The following is a 21057-nucleotide window of genomic DNA, read 5'->3' as shown; positions in this document are numbered from 1 at the left end:
TATATATATATATATATATATATTTATGGAGAGAAAATGAATCGCAATCATTACGAAAATAAACCCCAAGATGGGTGGGTGGTATTGCATTGGATTAAGAAAGAGTTGATTTTTCGGCATTTGGCGGAAAAAAATTCATATTCTGCCCAAATTATCACACTTTGGGGATTTTGCATTAATAAAAATATTTGAAGAAAAATTTATTGTAAATGCATGCATTTCATATGTCTTATGGATGCGTTTTTTTATTACAATGATTTTTGTTGTTATCTTTTTCCGTTTGTCCGCAAACTCAGGAACATTGAAATGCTTTTGAAAGCTCATAGGACTTACCAATATCTCTCTCTCTCTCTCTTGCTGCTTACGTCGAAGACGGAGGACGTTGCGAATTGGCGGTAGACCGACAAGAAAATATGTAATTCAATAGCTGGACTTGCAGCCGTAATATAATATTAAAAACTTCAACCGGTACTTTTCATTTGCTGCCCAAGTCGCTGAAAGTTTTCAAATTAATCCGCCCAAAGGTCGCTTCGATGAAGCTACAGTGACCTATTTTAGCTTGAAAACGCTTTCAAATGAACATAAATTATTTCTAAATGTACTGGAGGAGTTGGAAATCATCAGCTAACACATTACGCTGCAATTTTTCGCCAAGAACTCATTTCATCCAGACACCTACGGATACTCCCACAATTTCAAAAAAAAAAATTTCTTTGGGTTAGGGTTTTTCTTGTCCAGATATTTTATGAGTTTCAAAGCATTTTCTAACCGAGTAAATACTGCGAATTTATAATAGCGTTCCCCCTTTAACTTTGGACGCCTTTTACGATTGAATTTTGGCGAATTATTGTACAGTTTCAACACGAACTAATTAATGAAAAAACATAGCTTTGCCTATTGACAGTGAAAGTGAATAACGGGCCACACATTTCTTTATTTGCCACATTAGATTAGATAGGCGGCCCTTTATACACTTGTACTACATTTTAGGTCGATTTTCTCAAGAAGATATTGACCTTTCGCATATATACAGTTTGGAATTTTCATTTTAAATTTGAATTCAACGTACACCTGGTTTGAAACAAGCGGTAAAATTTGAAAATTATTCATGTGGAAATTTTATTTGCTTTAAAACTTGAAAACACGGGTGAAGCAGAAGCGAAAATCGATAGATGGACCGATGCGTACGCACAAATGCATTCGAAAATTGTAAAAGTTATCGAAAGCGTAATGTATTTATTGGAAGCTATGAATGAAATAAAAAAATTAATGTGCCATCATACTCTGGAAAACTAAGCCGACGAAGTTATGAGAAAACGTGATTTAAAATGAATTTCCACACCGTACTTGGAATAAGTTTTTGAGAGCTTGAAAAAATAGTTTTCATCTACTTTTTCCCTCATCAAAGAATTTATAGTGAAATGTGGTAAGAAATGCACTCACTCAATTACATAAAAAACAATATACATATTTGCGCTTTCCCCCCCCCCCCCACTCTTTCTGAACGCAACCACGACAGCGAATTGCTTGTCCGGAGAAGATCGCTCGGAAGGTGTTAATCCATAAAAACGCCAAACATTGAATTTTTGCCAAAAACCGTAATCACGACATAAACATATTTACATAAATACTTATGTTAGGTGTACCAGTGTGGAACGGAGATTTTCTTTTTACACAAAAGACATCTTAAATTCACCAAAATGATTTCAAATGTAGTGTTATAACTATTTTCCGTCGCTAGTTACACATCTCCGCCAATTTCAGCCGATTATCGTTAATAAAATTTTCCCGATTTTCTGGCGAATTATTCAACGGCCCTTTACGGTTCCTTTACATTTTCATATCAACGACAGCCGCTGCTCAGCAAGCTCAGCGTGACCGATCGGTACAAATAACTGATAATCGAAAGGAACCAAGTCTAATGCGTATGCCAGCATGGACTAGTGTTTTTCAGTTAAGGACTTTCAACGTAACGCGAATCGCTCTTGTCATATGTAATCAAGTATTGTCACGATTTTCGATTTTTTTTGGCATTCCAATCTTTTTCGAATATCACACAATTCGCGTTCATCAATTGTTGTTAACAGCGGTTAGTATGAAATGTTTTTCTATACGCTATACTCACAAAGCATCCAAGTTTTTGCGATAAAGCGATTCGCTTATTAATTCACGTTTAATTCCTCCGCGAGTTGGTTTTATGTTTTTTGCGTCGTCTGCGTTCAGCTTTAGCTTGCGATAATTTGTCCTAAAATCTTTTGAGCGACTTGTCATAAACTTCTTAAAGGGTTTGATGCAATCCAGTAGCAATACTTCTTCAAATGAAAACAAAAACTAATGATTTCTATTTGGCGTAAATCTCGTCATATTGAACATAAGCGAAACAATGCTGTACAGTTTATCGCGGTTGGTGCAACAGAATGCCGTATCTGACAAACGTTTGCTCTGCACACTGCCAAGTGTTTCTTAAATCCGCATTACTTACTGCTACACCTAATATATACCTAATACATATACATTTGTATACTCATATGTATTTGGCAAACAATTTACATTTATTCCCTTCAGAGAGAAGTACTCTTCCAATATTTTCCGGTTTTTTTGTATTTTTTGCTTTACCACTCACATACAAATATACTTTATTTCGTTGAATACATTCGCAAAAACAATTACGCGAAGAAATTTCATTACGACTTGTATTCATCCATAGAGTAAACAAATTTAATAAAATTTCACATAAGCGTAAATGCGTTAAATAAAGCATAAGATACAAAACATGTGCGCCGGCATAGTATGCATCTGTTTACATCTGGGTTTTCTAATACTTTCCAGGTAAAAATAAATCCTCGTGCTCAACATACAAACACCCGCAAGATATCATTCTTCTTATCCATATAGGAGTTCGTTTGTCAGTTAAGTCGAGTATGTGACACGCATCCAAAAGGTTCACTCTTATCCAGCAGGCTAATGCTTGAACTTGAATCGCCATCAGTTTTTTTTTTTTTTTTAAATTATATATGTAATGTATATATTTTATCTGTAATACTTTCTTATAGATGAAGAAAAGGCAGATAACCATGGAATAAAAATTCCTTCCAAAAAGTCCTGACAGTCAACCACAATACGCAAGTATTCGCTTCATTGCGGATGAACTCCCTAAGCTGGTATAATACGCTCTGGCTAAGATATCAGGATACCTGAGGATTCCTTATTACTCTGTACTCATGGCTTCTACGAATATTTTTAATGTCATGTGCTGTCGTGTGTTGTGTGCTTCATTAGTACACATGTCATAAAACATTATAAGCTAAAGAAACATCTATGCCTATTGGCCACTTTTTTATTTATTTAATTATTGCAATATGATTAAAAAAATATTAAAACAAGAGAATATCGATAATATATAGAGAATGACTTAATGGCTGTCATTGTTCCGCTTCCGCTTGTTCGCTCCCTTTTGAGGTTATATTGTGCTATTGATTACCGCTTCTCTAGGCATTGCAATTCGTTGAAATTTCGGTAAAGAGATTATTGTCACGTTGGCATAGTTGATTCATAATATATATACACCTGGCGTGAGCCGAAACTCTCTAAAGGTGGAGAAGGAACAAATACCGCTCTGGTACGTATAACATATGGAAATTATTTAGAATGCGACGTTTACGTTGTTTATTAAAACTGCTATCCATACAATATGAATGAAAGTTATAAGGCTGTGTGCGAAAGCCTTCCGAAATTTCATTAACTATTAAATTTCAATATCACTTTATTTCAACTTAATTCCTCTTAATATTTTTATGATGATTTAAGATTTTCTCACATTTGGACCATAAAAATTGCTATCGCAATATGTTTTTCAAGGGTGACTAGTTCTTACTTTTTGTTTTTTCCCTAGTTTGGAACAAAGTTTGTGTGTCAACGCTTATATGATGTACAATCAAAGTCAAACCATGTGAAATTTTTAGTGTAAATATTTTTATTGCTGGCCTTTTTCTCAGTTGAGTTAACTTTAACATTTCATATAGATTGACAAACACATATATACCGAAAAAGTCATTCATTATAAAACATCCCCTCGGTCATCCTAATGATAATGAATAGTGAACATACTCACAGGCGCAGCAGATACGGATACAGATAGAATAAAAGTTCAATTGGTGATGCGTGCCTGGTCGGACCGAAAGAGATACAAGCTTACATCTAACAACATTTAGTATAAATCATGTTATCAGCGATGATTATCGATTATCATGTAAATGCATTTAACAAAGAAGAGAAACTAAATGCTTTGCGAAAATCAAATGCGATGTACGTACTAGTTGCATACGTTTATATAGAAAATGCTTTAAGTGTACATACATAATTGTCGGAAATTCTAAAAACTATTGGGAGATAGTAGCGCGATCGTTACTCATACTTTTACGAACTTGCAGATCGCCTGTCGCTCCACTACAATGGCGCGTATAATTTTATTACACGATAATATCTTCGAAATATAATTGATGAGTGTCTGGAGAAGATGGATAAGCTTTCAATCACAAATCGAATCAGTGAGCGGAAGGATGGAAGAGTCTTACTGACGTATCGCGGGCTCTTTTACAACAATCGTCCATATAATCTACGCCTTAGTGTTACTTCATGCAGGCAACGAATAGGACAGGGTTGTGAGCGATTTGTGGATGGATGGAGAGAGTTACGGTGACTATGCCAGCCGACGGTTACGCTGACTATGGGTAAGCAATTCCTGCCGGCGTACTACTCACATTTCAGAAAAGTATAGGCAACGCAGTCTCAAACGAACCTTATCAACAAGCGAGATAGTCTAACGGGCAATACATCCTAAGCTGTGTAGAGCAATAATAAATTATTTTAAAAAATTTAAAAAAAAAACAAAAAATGGAATAATCGCGAATTATTAATTGTGTGAGCTTGTTAGATGGCGGACAGAGAGCTAGCGAACATTCAAATGCTTTTCGGAAACTTTGTTACAACGCTTCAGACTGATATCTGCCTCTTTTTTTTGCTTATTGTCATAATATCTATGGGCATATTGCGCTTACATTCAAACTTGATCTAAGGACACATCTGTGTGAAATTAGCGTTGAGATGCGCCTGATAAATGGACGGACGATTAAAAATATATAGCTAAATTGGCTCAGACCTTTAGGTTTATTACGAATTTATATGCTTTGTTAGGGCCGCCTCGCAGGAGCACTCATATGCTTTACGACGATTCATCAAATGTGTATGAAAAGAGTTATGTCTAGCTGTGCTGTCATTTCATTCATCATTTATTAATTTTTTTAAAGTCAACCTTCGCTGTCATGTAAAGCACATTTAATGGAAACAAAGATTTTTCTTTCTTTCTTTCTATAATACTGCTCAGCATAGACCATATCTTCCAATAATTCACAGGCACTGTTGGGTCACCCGTATAATACACGTGGCCGCATCGGGTGCAGTTTTGGACTACAGTTTATGCTACACTGTAGACGCATCCCTTGATTGTTTGATTGTTGACCCATTTCTAATGCCAAGGTGCGCACAAGAGCTTCCTTGCGGAGAAACCAACTGAATATTGACCACGGAGATTACAAAGACGAAGACAGAGGTTAAGATTGATGGAAAGTATGCATAATTCACAGGATCTCTGATAGCTACTCGCATTGCAAACGCTCTAATGAAATGAATATATTCTATTCTCTCCGTACTGCATACAAAGATATGCTTAACGTTTTTAACATTTTACGTTACATTAAAGTGAAATTCCTTAAACTTTCTAAATGGTTTGCCCGATTTGCATCTGCTTTGTCTATTTAGACATTGTCAGTTAATGCGTGTACTTGCTATATAGTATGTCTGCTCAGATATGCTCAGAGCGAGACTCGATATCGTCTTATTCCAAACCAATCACATTTGTACTCAATTGAGAAGCTTTTTAATAATCGTGAAGCCTTGAAATGATTAACACGACCTATTTTCAATCAATCAATCAATCAATCAATCAATCAATATAATTGAAGTGTATTAAAGTGTTCCTTCGAAGATTCAGTAGAGATGTGTAGTAAATGGGCAATTAATAGAATTATTAAAGCCCTGCTATTCCATTCCGACAGTCCGGAATTGTTTGATATCATAATTGTGGAATTGTGCTTTTATTACATCTTACGTGACTAATGTAAACAAACAATAAATTTGCTACTGTTGTTGAACGTCTCTTCGCCTCTTCCCCTCGCTACCAATTTTATTGGGTATATTATGATCTTTCTGTTGCCCTACTTTATTAAATGGTAAAAGTGTGTTTTGGTTTTTTTTTTTTCTTATTTGAAGATTCTCACGCTTAACAGATTTTGCCGATCATGCTTTCATAATGATTAGCTATGATGATACATTTGTTATGCTCTTCTTATTCAACTGGTAAGCATTTACGTTGTTACGTTGCAGGCAATTGACTTTTCTGGTTATAAGCTTCTCTTCTCCCCCTCCCCCCTTCTCTTCTCACCCTTCTGTTCTTCTTGTTTTTATTATCATCATTGATGATTACTGGTATCTTTCTATCGCGAAAGAGAGGGTTGTTTTCCTCACACTCCGCACTGCGCGCTCATTCGTACGCATGACCGGAGAATATCTTCAATTTTTCATTCACTTTGTGACGCTGCGATGTGCACAGAAGACACGGGAGAGGGGAAACGTCAATTCGCAGCTCTTTGTCTTCTTATATTTTGAAAGCACGATAATATATTTTATTAATCAACTAGGCGACGAAGGGTATCAGGTAATTCCACCCAAGCTAAACACAATCTCTCCCTGGGTTTTACTCAATCGTTTTTTTTTTTTTTTTTTTTTTGCACAATCCCTTGCATCATACGCCCTATGTTTCGATAGGATTAATCTTGAAGAGCACTTAAAAGTCACAGTGCTCATCAGTTGTGTTTGTATTGTGTCTTATTTAGTTTGTTTAGACTGTAAGCTAATGTTTTCGCTCAAATGTATGGTAATCTTTCGGCTATTGTCGAAGGATTAACTGAAATGCCGTACAAGACCGTTTTCAGATTTATTGATATGATGATATCGCAACAAATTTTCTTTGTTAATGAAATTGTTAATTTTTCAAAATTTTTCACATAATCTATAATTATAACAAGTAGAAACATTATAGCAAGCAGTGAACCATTTTTAAATGCCATACGCTTAATACATTTATTTATTTATATAACCGCTTTTCAAGACAAGCCATTATCTGCACCATTTGTAGCGCAAGAACGTATTAAGTTTGTGATGATGTATATAACGGCCAGAAGGACTTTCGTTATACCGATCGATTCAAAATCGCTTTCTTTATCAGTCTAAACATTTATATCTGTCCGTCCGTCTAACCGTCTTGTATCCTTTCATTCAACCTGTATAGCGCAATTTTTCCATGAAGTTCGGTCTATCGATGTCTTTTGGCCCAAGAACGAACGCCATTTATATAATTAAAAGCTTAGCAATTAAAAATGAAATATAACAACCGCGACCGAATTGTTTAAACCCATCATCGCTTTCCTAAAAGAGACTAAACAAGAGGAAAAAAACCTGAATTCCCGTACACCATATCATTGAGCGGGCGTGGCTGGTTTTTGCCCTGCTTGTACCGGTGTTGCAGGTCCATCAATAAAATCTAAACACAAATTTTATGATGCATCTATTGTAGTTTATATGTAGTGAGCAAAAAGATATAATCTCAGGTTATATTGTACTTTAGACGCGTTTTTTGATCTGTCTGAGCCTACTCCAACACCAATCTTCGTACAGAAACTTTCAATAATTGAAGCAAATTTGAAACCGATTGCCCCATATTTGCCTACAGCAAATATTTACCACACACACTACGCAGACAGGCAGACAGGCAGACAGACCGACATACATACTTTGATAGGTTTAGAATCAGCAAAGTTCAGTCTTCTCAATTTTATAATTTCTGAATAACGAGCAAAACCCAAAAATTGTCGTTAAGAAAAATAGATTTGCGTTCAATTTATACTTCGCTGCGGGCTTCTGCGCTCACCAATTTTGTCCGTACCAACCAATGTTTCTACCAAATTTGAAGGCGATATCTTCATTTTTGCGGCCAGGAGAGTGCCAACAACACACACCACATAGACACGGAGTACAAGCGTGCAATGGAGTGTAAACTACACGCAACTCCGTTTTTCTAAACAAAAATTTATGGGTTCTTATGTGATTTTGACCTTTCTCCAGTTTTCCATTTAGTATTATTGATGCATTCAACGTATGTCCATGCTAACGGAGCCATGGAAACGCTCAAAATTGCATTTTCGGCCTTCATTACTTTTGTTGTTTATTTGAAAAAAGCTGTCGCCGCAGCCCACCAAACATGTTCAGAGGCTCATGGTGGTGCTGCTCCCTCATATCTCAATTGTCAGTTTTGGTTTCATAGTTTTTGGTTTTAAAAGTGCTGACACGAATGGACTGAAAATGTCTTATTCTGGTTACCTTTTGCAAGACGTTTCAAGGATACGCTGTTGCAGCGATAACGCCTTGTTGCCAGAAAGATGGAAAACAATTGAAGAAAATCATGGGAAATATTTTGATCAATAGATGAATTTTTCAAGTGAAAAAAATTCCCAGAATGCTGTACCGCATATATAGTCGTAGCTGTAATGAGTGTTCAAACACTCACTAAAGGCATAATATTTACCTATGTGGCACGCATCCTATCTCTTTCCGCTATGTAATTGGTCACATCAAAAAAAAAAAAAGAAAAAAGAAAATTAATAGAAATCCAATGAAGAATAATTCGTTATTAAAAAGAAGACTTCGATTGCCGTTCTATGCATTCAAAAGAGACACTTGCTAAACTAAATAATCAATGAGCAATGCAATTATTAAAGAGCAAGACGCACAACTTCTCCTATAAGTAATAGTCATATATAAGTTCGGACAATATGTGAGCTGAAAATTTTCGTCTTTGCTCGCGGTGCCATTTTGTTTATCATAATCTTCTTGTTAAACGTGAAAGCTCTAGCTCTAGTGTTTAACGTAAATACTACAAATCCGCGCATATTTTATTGCTAACGGTTTTTGCCTGAACTAATTGATATATGTATGAGTAAAAGCTTTTTCGCAGATTGAACTTAAAAATCTTATCATTTATATGAAAGACAAAAACATACGATTGTGCTCTTACGGTACGGTACCGCACTCTAAGCTAAGGAGATAAGCGTTATGGGCGTTAATGAATATCGAAGATGCACTCCAAGATTCGTACATCAATTCTGCTTTTATTTTCCATTTTGCTTTGTTTTGCTTCTTTTTTTTTTTTTTCTTGTTACCTATTCTTTCTTTATATTAAACTCACCCGTTACGCATTTGCTGCTGGAAGACCGATGATTTTCATTATTAGAAACGCTATGAGAATTTACAGAGGAAGAGGAACAAGCCACAGAGGATTTTTCTGAAAATCGAGCAGAAAGAGAAAATCATCAGAACAATTACTTTTGTGGTATCTTTTAAAGCATAATAATAAGACCATATTTTTACACATGACATCTTCATTTAATTGGTCGTCGGATTTTGTTTATTTAATGATTGCTATTTGCATGCAGTTAACTATGTATGTGTATATATGTGTGTGTGCCTTTAAATGCTTAAAGCATCGAAATGGCACACTTCAAGATTTGCTACACTGTCTATTATTATTTGTTTCTTTTTTTTTTTTTTTTTTTTTTGCATGTTTATTTGTTCGTGTACTATGTATTATTTATGCTATTCTTCATGTCATGCTACACTAAGCCGTGTTCAGTACACTGATGATAATTTCGATAATTTACACCATCCGTCAAATCCCGAAAAAAAAAACAAAAAAAAAAAAAACAAACCGAACCCATAATTGTTAGATAGATAGACAGACACATAGACATATAGACAGACAGACAGACAGACAGACACAAGTCATCGAGAACTATCTTAAAATTTATTTATTACTATCGTTGGTTGGTTAATGGTTAAATATGTCGAACGACCGGAACAGCATAATGCACTACAACTCGCACAACGTATCAATGGTCCTTTTAAAGCATTCGCTGCGAAAGCACTTAATTGGCTTTATAAACAATTTATTACCAGCAACATCAATAAACAAAACTTTGCACAAGTCATCGTGACATGTTGCCTTTCCGTGGCGAATTTCTCTGTAGAGTGAAAATGTTGTGAGAAAAAAGCAAAAAAAAGGACAACAACAAAAAAAAAAACAAAAAAAAAAAAATAGCAAAACAAAAATAAACAAAGGACACATTATGTAAAATAATAACAGCAACAAAATAATGAAAACGTGTACGAATGTCATCATTTATTAACGCATTGTTTTATGTACGCTTGTCAAAAGTTATGACAGTTTTTTCTTTTTTTTTTTTTTTCGTCTTTTTGTTTTGCTATTGTCGCGTTGTTCCTCCTTTCTTGAGTAGTGCGATATATTGCGATTTATGGTAAAAGCAGAAATACAAAAAAAAAAACGAAAAGAAAAAATTTAAATTTTCTTTCATTTAAGAGAAATAAAAAAAAAAAAAATGAGAAAAGAAATAAATTTCTCTCTCCCGTAGTTCGGATTCAGTCCTCGCAACAATCGCACTTACATAACATAGTGTGCATGAAAGGTTTTATTTTTTTTTTTTTTTTGCTTTTTTCCATAATCTCTAATATATTGTGGTGATGCTATGAAACAAGTTTTATTTTTGTTGCAATTATTTTCTTTTCAGAAAAAGCTGAAGAAAAGTAATGAGTTACGCATGAAAGATTTCTTTCACAAACTGAACGCTGAACCATAAAGAGCAGCACAACCCAAGCGTTTACAGATACATATATTGGAGCATCTCCTAACCTAACAAGTATACGACGATAACACAAAGAAGATTCACTTCTGGTCGGTCGTAGAACATACAAAGCATAGAAACGACCGTATGTGAGGGGGTGCACGCGTACGTGTGTATATGTGAAAGAGAATTTGCATGGTTGGCTGGAAATGTCAGAAAAAGAAAAAAGAAAAAAAAAACGAAATGAAATCCTTTGGGCTTTGCTTTTGCAACAACCTCCTCGGCTTTCTCGCCTTACTTGCTTAAGGATTTTTTTTAACTGTCTCTCTCTCTTTCTCTCTCTCTCTCTCTCTGTTTTCCTTTTCTTTCTTCATTAAAGTGTTGTTCCAAATTTTCTTCCTTCAACTTTACAGCCACCATTTTGCTTTACTTATTTATTTTTTTATTTAATTTCTTCGTGCTGTGAATCCTATCGTTTAATCTGCACTTAGCGCTTAGTCTCTTAAAACTAAAAATCTATTCCTATATTTACACATATGGTGATAAATAACGACCAACGTGCTCCACGTCTATGGATGCTCAATTATCATAGGATATCTGCGAGATTAGCAACGCAATTATTTCAAATAAAGAGAAATTTTCCCCTTTTGTTTCTAAAGTAAAGCAATTTCTGTAGAGTTACCTTTTCGAATATAAATTACATGAGATCGCATTCGACAAGTAGAGTAAGCTGAGTAAAACTAAAATAACGGACTGATGACGGTGGCTCATCATATCGAACGAATACTCTTTCTTTAGCAAGCCAAAACACACTTGATTAACACTAACAGTAAAGGCGTGAGAGCCGCGAGTGAAGATACAATTGAAATTATTCAACATTTACTGTTATCAGCGCGCCGCGAAGCATTACAGGGTTTACTTTAATTACTTTGAAGATCGCTCAGAAATCATCATACGATTATATTTTGCGACTGTTGCCATTGGTTCTTTTTGGTACTTTGCTTATCTAATTTACTTTCCTTGGGAAGTTGAGTAGCATACTGCTATAAAATGTATTGAATCAATATGCCAAAAACGTTCAATACATTTTATATGATTTGTTTTTGCAAAAATACGCTTTGAATTGCTTGAAAAGTTTCTCAAGTCTTGACAATAGTTTAGCGCCTGTTTATTTGCACCTTCATCAGTACTTGAAGTACTATCGGCATTCTTTCTAAATTTTAATGTTACCACTCTCGAAACATTGGGTACTGTGTAGGTGTTTGTGTTTGTCTGCGCATATGTATTGCGAACGCATTTCCTGGTGCTGGCGTATGCTCGGCGGCACCAGGCTCTGACTTACAAGAATTTTATGTTTTCTTTGAATGTTTAAAGAATCGAAGTTTTCACTTTGTTTATTCATTCTCTTAATTCGCTTACAATTCACCAATAAACGTTAAATCCTTTTACAATCCGAAAGCGTTTCAAGAATCGTAGATTGATTACAATCCATATCAATTCGCACTCGTTCTAGTCGTTTTACAGCATTGATGGACGATTTTGGCTCCTTACAGTGTATATGTGTATGTGTGTTTATATGTACAAAAAATGAAACCAATTTAATTTTATCTTTCGCAAATCTATTCCTTCAAAGTAATCCCTTTCACATGCAATATACTTATGCCAATTATCGTTTGGTTCAATCTTCGAAACAGTTGCATCCGGAAGGGCCTTCAGCTTGCGACTCTTCAATCGACTCAAAACGAAGCGATATTTTGAATTTAGGGAATAGCCAGAAGCCACATTGAAGCTAAATCAGGTGAGTACGATGGTCGTGGAAAAATATGGGCGGGAGATGTCGCATTATCGTGATGCAAAAATCAAAATTCAATCTTTCTACAATTCCGTCTTTTTTTCGCGAGTAGCTTCACCCAAACGATGCAGAACGGTCAAATAATATTCCTTGTTAGTAGTTTGATCCGGCGGAACGGCACCACATCATTATAGCGCACGACACCATTACAATCGAAGAAAACTGTTAACATGGCCTTGATTTTTTAGCGTTCGCATTACATTCACCCGATTGACCGATTGTTTCCGAGTCGTAGGTGTTGATCTGAGTCTCATCTCTCGTAATAATGCTTTTCAAGACCGATTGATAGTCAGAAAGCATTTCTTCAAAGATTTTACGCGAAGCTCTTTTTTAATGAAATCGAGTATTGTTCGTACCAATCGAAAATTGACGCGTTTCGAGTCCTTCGTGTGTCTTTTAAAATGTTGTTCACTAACTCTTATGAAATATGTACAGCGTCAGTAAGGTCCCTGGTGTTAATTGTCGGTTTTCGAGCACCGAATATTTGATTTGTTTCACCTGACTGTTATCGGAGGAGATTGATGATCGTCGGGGCACGCTTTTCGTCTTCAACCCTTTCTTGGCCTAGTTTGAACTGTGAAACTGCGTGATTTAACTTGCATATTTGGTCTTATGTTTTGGACCTAGCGTTATATATATATATAGATGTGTGTGTGAATTTAGTTTTAAAAAGTTTCAAATGTCGGCCTGTCGAGCGATATTTATAGCGATCGCAAGCTCACGTAATCGCATGTAAATTTCTTGAAGCCGTTTAAATTGAAACGCTAAACTAGAGTTCGCTGTTGCTCATTAAGAAGGCCCCGTCTCCGCGAGGGTAAGCAAATTTCTCTTTTAACATTTTATATGTACAGTGGAACGATAATAAAATATTATCAAAAGTAATAGTGTGTGTGTGTGTGTGTGTGTATGTGTGTGCAATGTTCCTGTCAATAATCATATATATAAGCAAATTCCTTTCGTTGGCGTGTCTGACGGTCCCTGCTTCTCAGCATACCGAGCATAATTGATTGCTTTCGAAATGATTTTCTCGCTGTTCCCACTAAGCACAGAAACTATTTTCAAAAACTGTTGTGAGATATTTCTCAATTCTCTACGCAAAGGCCATTAAAATAAATAAGAAATAAATAGAAAATTAATAAAATTGTGCGGCGAAATTTTACCCCAAACCAGAGTGACAAGCAATTCTATAAATTGTTCGGATTCTCTAACTTTCCTCTTGGTTAGCATAACGCACGCACTCCTCATAATTTATTCGATCAAGTCGAATAGAGCCAATCGCGACAATATACGCCGTCAACCATAGACGATAAATAATGAATGAATCAATTTCTTGCTTGGATATCGCTTGGATGAACGTGCGGCAAATTAAAGCTTTATTTCATTCGTTTTTGTCGTAAAATTCAAAAAAATGTTCTTTAATCAAGCGCTGACAACATTTTATATGAAAAATATGAAAAACATGTAATAGCGATTTACAGCAAAAATTTTATATAAAATACTAACAGGCGCATATAGACAAGCATAAGCACACACATGTAAAAACATTAGCTGCTTTATAAAACGGAAAAACAAATCTTTACCTTCCGTTTAACTAACAATTTTCTGGTCAAAAAACTTGCTCGCTGCCTCAAACATATGTTAGTCACACATATAAATAAATGTTATGTGTACATACTGAGCATACACATATATATATATATAACAGAAATATTAATGTACAGTTGACCACATCACGAGAGAAACGCGATTTCATTGTTTTTTCTTTTTTTTTTTTTTATACCCTTTCGTTTGTTTTGTGTGACGATTTTTTTTTTGTTTCTTTTTATAGCCGCCATTAATGGAAATGAAATTTAATAAATTTGTCATTACATTCAAGACCCTATGAAGTGTATTTGTCCTGGCAAAAAGAAAGAAAAAAACGCTCCAAGTCCATTCAACATTAGCTCCCTTTCTCTCTCTCTCTCTCTCTCTCTCTCTCGCTAAGCTCTCTTATCCGCTTAACTTACCATCCCTTTTAACTGCCTGCAGAGATTGAGACGAAGAATTTCGGACGAAATATTTTACAAATTCAGTGAAGCTATTTTCAAGGCCAATAGCTAGCTAGCCAGCTTGAAATTATCTCCGTTTCTTTTGAAATTTGAAGAAAGACGATTACTTCATGCTGCTCATCACATATGTACTATTTACTATTTATTGCATATGTGCAGCGAGTAAAATTCAGCTAATGAATATTTTGAACTAAAGATGAGGGTACCCAAGATTCGCTTTGGCGCTTATATATATATATATATATATTTTTTTTTTCTCTTTTTTTATTATCTTTTGCAAATTAAATTCAGTTCTTTTTTTCCGCGTTAAACAAAAATCATGAGAACAAAGGAGTTTTAAATTATTTGCCAAGAAACGTTTAAACAAAAAAAAAAAAGGCAAATACAATATGCGGTAAGATTTTGTAGGCACTTGCCAAAAAACAAGAAAACAAAAAAAAAAGCGGAAAATCTATTTTATAAAGAAAAAAATGCTATTTAAAAAAGTTAACATACAGAGAGACAATAGAAAAAGCTGAGGCGGTAAACCGCGAACTTTTTGAGGTCAGTCTGCCTTGACGTCAACACGAATTTATCAATTTAGACACAACCGCCAAAAATTCCATTTACTTAACAACTGTTTTAAGGCATGTACATGTAAAAAGGTTCGCGGATAATTCCTGACCAAGCCAAACTGTGTTCGTTTTCAATTACCTGCCTCATCGTTGCTGGTGAGTCCAGTCATTTGCCAGCCAAGTTTTTTTTTTTTTTTTTTTTTTTTTTTTTTTTTTTTTTTACTTTTCAGCCAGATTAAATGGTAGCAAAGTGTAAAAGTAATAAGTTTTTTTTTTCTATCTATTTATTCCCTTAACTAAGAAAAAAATGAATAATAAAAAAAAAAGGAAAAAAGGAGCAAATATGTCACTTAGGGAGGTTAAGGATGTCTGTTTTTGTGTTCGCGTTAAAACAGCAAGTTTGCATGTTTGGCGAAAATTTATTAAGAATTTGTTGTTGTTGTTGTTGCTGTTTTGTTTCATTTTTTTTTTTTTTTTTTTTTTTGTTTTCAACAAAACAGTTTCATTTATGGAAAGGTGCTTGGAATGGGCACCTAAATATTAAAAAAAAAAATTAAGAGTATTATATCGTAGATGCGCTACACCCCTTTCGGCAAACATATATATCTTACCTCTGGTCTTGGTATCTAGATGTGGAGATCCATCCAGTGTTGTTGTAGCTAATGATGACGAAGGTGGTGGCGGGGCTGCACTTGAAGTAATCACACCATGCTGTGTAACCGGCGAACAACCGGCTGGCTGTAGGCTGTCTAAACGATAACGTTGCCCTGAAGTGACTGACGATACCGTCGTTATACAATTGCCATTCAATACCAGACTTGGTGTACTCGCACCCACCGAAGACGAATTCGAATTATGAACAATGCCTATACAGTTGGCACCATTGTTACCCTGGACATTTGGCAAAGTATCTAACGTATCACTTAGACGTGGTGTAGAATAAATATCGCTAAATGAAATAATCAACACATATACGAAAACGCATATTCAATTAAGTTAACATAAGAACAAATCATTAACATATTTACCTAAATGCACTTGAGGCTCCAAAAAAAGTACTACGATCCTGTAAGGCGGCCTTAGCCTTTTCTACACTTTGTTTTAGTTGCTCGAATGTCGATTGATGGAAACGATACGATGTCCAATCCGGCGAACATTGTCCTAATGTCAAGCAATCCTCAGTTTTTACTTGCGTCAAAGTAGGCGGCGATACTCGTTTAAGATCTAACGCCGTCTGATATGAGCACGAATTCTCATACATATTGATGCCGTGCATGGAATCCAGATTTGTGATAAATTGTCTTTTCATTTAATAAAAAAGTAACACACGCGCACAAGCCCACATGCACACACACACACACACTGACTTAGGGATGTGCTAAAATTCGAAAGGAGAAGAGAAAAAAAAAAAAAACAAAAAAATCTAAATTCAAATTTTACGCATATCACAAATGCATATAAATAAATTGCCGCTAATCGACAACAAAGTTACTCGGCCGAAGTCGCCAAATTTTCATGGCTCAAGGTAAAACTAATTAGATATAATGCCATTTGCGGTCAATGCAAAGTTCGACTTAAACGAATAAAACGCAATTAAGGGAGAGAATAAATGGGATGGATAGTGATTCATACAGCAGACAGCGATTAGCTTTAGCAACTTTAATTAAGCATAATTCGCATAAATCTAAGAGCAATTTAAATTTCAAAAATATTCATATGTATTGAGTTCGCATAAATTTCTTTATAATGGACACCAGTAGTAATAGTAGCAATAACAACAACAAATAATAATAATAATAAAGGTACAACATAATTACGCAAATTTTTGAAATTTATGAGCATTATTTATGTACATATTCCTAACGCATACTTATACTTACACTCGCATTCGCACTCGTTTACAAACTCGTAGTATTATTATCTTCACCTGTATACCGATACGAATATGTTGATAAATAATTTCATATTATGTATATTAATGAATAGATGTCTGCTACTGGCTATGTACGCATATCACTATATATGCATGCATGCATACACCCACCAATGCATACATACACAAATATATATATATATACACACACACACACACACACACACACACACAGACCAATTCATTGAAGATAATTTAAATCCATAGTTTAAGTGTTTAGTTTTTTATTCGAAATATAAGCGTGCACATATATATATATATATATATATATATGTATACATGTTATGCGTTTTCGCTAGTGGCGCTAATGTTGCTATTTGTATATCTTTTTACGGCCGCAGTAAGCGACATGATATGAAACAATAAGGTCGAAACATGTCGGCAGCAACTAGCTTTCCTATACTTTCGATCTATAGAACAAGTCAAATTCAATCAGTTTACATTTTTGCGAAGAGTGTATGATTATATTTTTATTTTAGTCCAAGTGTAGTGGGTAACAATTAACGCAATACTGGATATTAGGTTGTTCGGAAAATCATTTCGGTTTTTTTTTTTTTTTTTTTTGTTTGGGGCAAAATGAAAGACAATGTATATTATTATGAACAGTCGAATTCGATAAATGCCTCGCACAGGTGCCTCAATGATCTCAGGAATTGTTATTCGTCGGTTATGCAGTGATCCGCTCTCTATTTTGTTTTGATCCGCTTCAATTGACTTTGTCGACCGTCGTACATCTTCATTATCAAAAATGGCGGAAAGAAATTTTGCAAAACCAACTTTGACATACATATCGGATAATTTTTTTCTTGCTTGAATAGCACTTTAACCTTTTGCCGATAAATAAAAAATATGCTGAAAATGCTGCTTTTCACTTTCCATATTTGAGATATGCCACCCCCCCCCAAAAAACTACTGAGTAGAATCAATCGAACTCTTTCACAAGCAAACCTTACTGTACAATTTGTTTCAAATATATCATGACAATGCGACTAAAGTGTTAACTTGGCTTTGGAAAAATGCAATTTTAAATCTAATTAAATTATTAGAAAAAAGCGATATGACTTTGCGTACAACCTAATAGTATAAGAGATAACAGATAAGTTTAAAAGAGAATGAAAAGTGAACAGAATAAGGTGAACATCGGACAAAATATAATCTATGGCTCTAAACGTAATTTAAACAGGACGCGAAGAAAGCATGAGAGCGTATTAGTTATTTAAATTCGTTTACAAGACTGCGCGATATGGTTTCTTGATCGTAAAAGATAAGTTCTGAACACATGCAAGGTCACTCTCGTCTTAAGGCTTCTAAAATTGAGATAAGTACTGAAGACTTTAGTCTAAATAGAATTTTCCACATGGGCGAGCCTTAAGCTATTTCCAAGGGGAAGGAAAGTTGTAATCTACTGCCTTATATCTAAAATAAATTGTCGGTTAGTCTCATCGATTAATTTATGCTAATTAAAATAGTGAAATGGAAATGTGAAAATGAATTCGTTAAAGATTTATTAGATGAATGTTTTCATCACGAAATCGGAAATTTGGTGCAAATATTTATGATACTGCAATTTCAGTATAACGCTTCAAAATAATTTAACTATGCTGATCTGTCCATCCGTTAACCATCCGTCGTTGCGTTTCTCACGTGTGCTGTAGTAAATGGCCACAGATGGGCTGAAAAATAGACGCTGTTCGCTTGAAAAGTACCATAGGTTATTGAAAGAAGAAGAGAAACGGGGACAAAGGGGACGAAACTTTTCGATATTACTGTCCATGACCTAAAAGCTGGATGTGAAAATGATCCCACCACTCATCCATCCAATCAACGAAGAAATTTTACTATTTTAGTTGATACGCTGGGTATCCGAAATACGTTTTTTATATACAAAAGACTTTCTACGCTTTTTGCTCATAATACGAGTACAAGTATCTACTTGGAGGTAAAGGTATATACGTATTGCACATTCGCCATATAGCGTCACACATAAAGGATGATTCTGAGCTTTATAATACGATACGATTGGATAATGTTGATGCACGCACTTATACATAAATAAACTTATTTTAGACTGCCCTGCCGTCACACAACGTGTGTTAGGTACAATTTTTGTGGATGTGTATGCTTTGTATATTTATAAGTTTTCTTTTCATGAGCTATTGTTTTGTTCAGTTGTAAATTAATGTGAAAATGTACGTACGAATATCTCGTTGTATTCAAATTTTACTTGTGCCATCGTCATAGTTCTTCAGCCAGTGCGCGTCGTCGTCAGCATCGGAAGTCAAATATTTTGATTTATGTTTCTAAATTTATGCCAACGTGAACACTCATACGGGCGGACAGGGGGTTCTTCAATGGCAGTCCATATCTACATACATACATACATGCACGCATGCATGCAATGCATACAAGTATACAATTCATTAAAATAATAAACTTCAAGCTTTTAAAAAAAAAAAACTTTATGCATAGCATTCACTTTTCTTAAAAGAAGAATGAAAATTGAAAAATATAATAAAAAATCAACTAAATCTCATTAAAAATAAAAAAATAAAAATAAATAAATAAATAAATAAATAATTTTTAATAGACTCCGCCCCTTCTCCTTGCAAAATTGTCTACGATTACGATCATTAAAGAATTATCACAAATCATTAAACATACGTACGTCCTTTAGCATAAATCTGCTTAATTAAAAGCGTGATAAAAAAGAAAAAGCGATTGTTAACGAGAAGCCAGAATTAAATCATTAAACAGAGAGAAAAAAAACCTCTACAAGCTATCAAAATTCTTCTTCGGCAAACAACATATTCTTTTAATGGTTTCTCATGTTAATGTTGTTATTGTTATTGTTGCTGTTCTTTATTATTACACTGATGTTTATCATACATTACGCATCTCGTTATATAACACGCGCAAAACCATCCGCCAAGGACTTCCTGTACGCGCTCAACTACCGCTTACGCGTACTTGTTTGTTGTTAATGTGGTACCGTTTACGATACGTATACGTTACATTAACCAAGATAACTGTGCCGTTGCTGTTTTGTAACCCAAAAAAATTAGACGAAAATATTTAACATATTTTTTTTGTTACCTACAGAAGAGCAATCTTCCATTCATTGCGATACATTTGCTTGATAGCAAATTTCTATAGATTACAATGAATTGTTGAAGCGTACGATGTGTTTGTATTAATATAGCAGGCGTGTGTAGGCAGTTTATTATAATGTCAAAATGCTGTACATTGATACATAATCACACATATATGCAATAGCGGGTGCTTTTTATGCATTTATGTCCCTTTAGTGTGCTACAATAAAATTTGACTACCAAAGGGAGGAATCAGTTTTCTCATATATACATATTTAAAAATAGATGTTCCGTCGATTAAAGTGATCTGAGTGTAATCTAAAGCTGATGAAAGTAAAAAAATGAAAGAATTCAAGGCCAAGTTTATCAAGCTGCAAGATAATAATCGTAATTTCAGTGTACAAGCGTTTAGGATATGAAATTTCAGAGGCTGAACTGCAATTAATACACAACGTTATGTATGCTCTCGAATCGCAGAATTCTTTAGAATTCTACAGTTAGTAGTTAAGTGTACTGACACTTACGTTTAAAGCTTGATATCGTTAACAATTGATCCCTCGTTCAACATTTCTCCAAAAATTTAAATAAAAGTGCGGAGTGACTAATAAAATCGCATTTGCTTTCATTCATTTAAAAAGCGTCAAATCAGTCAAAAACATATCATTTCTTTTGCACTTCTTCGTACGCATCACCGAAAGATGACGGATAGATAGATTCATTTTGTGAGAACATTTGCAGCACCCAGACAGAAGCTTCAGACGGGGGGGGGGGGG

General features: G+C 34.8%; 1 protein-coding gene across 2 annotated transcripts in view; it reads right to left on the bottom strand.

The window, feature by feature from the left end:
• The window catches only part of LOC119631246 (DNA-binding protein D-ETS-3), an 85080-nt gene that overhangs the window by 55274 nt on the left and 8749 nt on the right, over nt 1-21057 (bottom strand). Inside the window, exons 2-4 of one of the 2 annotated variants that reach the window (XM_038023289.1) lie at nt 16291-16640; nt 15874-16211; nt 9359-9454 (exon numbers count right to left, since the gene is read on the bottom strand). In XM_038023289.1, coding sequence (XP_037879217.1) covers nt 9359-9454; nt 15874-16211; nt 16291-16571 — 715 coding nt within the window. In that variant the 5' untranslated portion in view covers nt 16572-16640. Of the gene's footprint in view, nt 1-9358; nt 9455-15873; nt 16212-16290; nt 16950-21057 lie in introns of those variants that run through there. The other variant, XM_038023290.1, reaches the window with a different exon arrangement.

This window comes from Glossina fuscipes, unplaced genomic scaffold, assembly GCF_014805625.2.
Source record: "Glossina fuscipes isolate IAEA_lab_2018 unplaced genomic scaffold, Yale_Gfus_2 1, whole genome shotgun sequence".
In the NCBI taxonomy this organism is placed as follows: Eukaryota; Metazoa; Arthropoda; class Insecta; order Diptera; family Glossinidae; genus Glossina; species Glossina fuscipes.
This window is presented reverse-complemented; position numbering and strand designations above follow the sequence as displayed.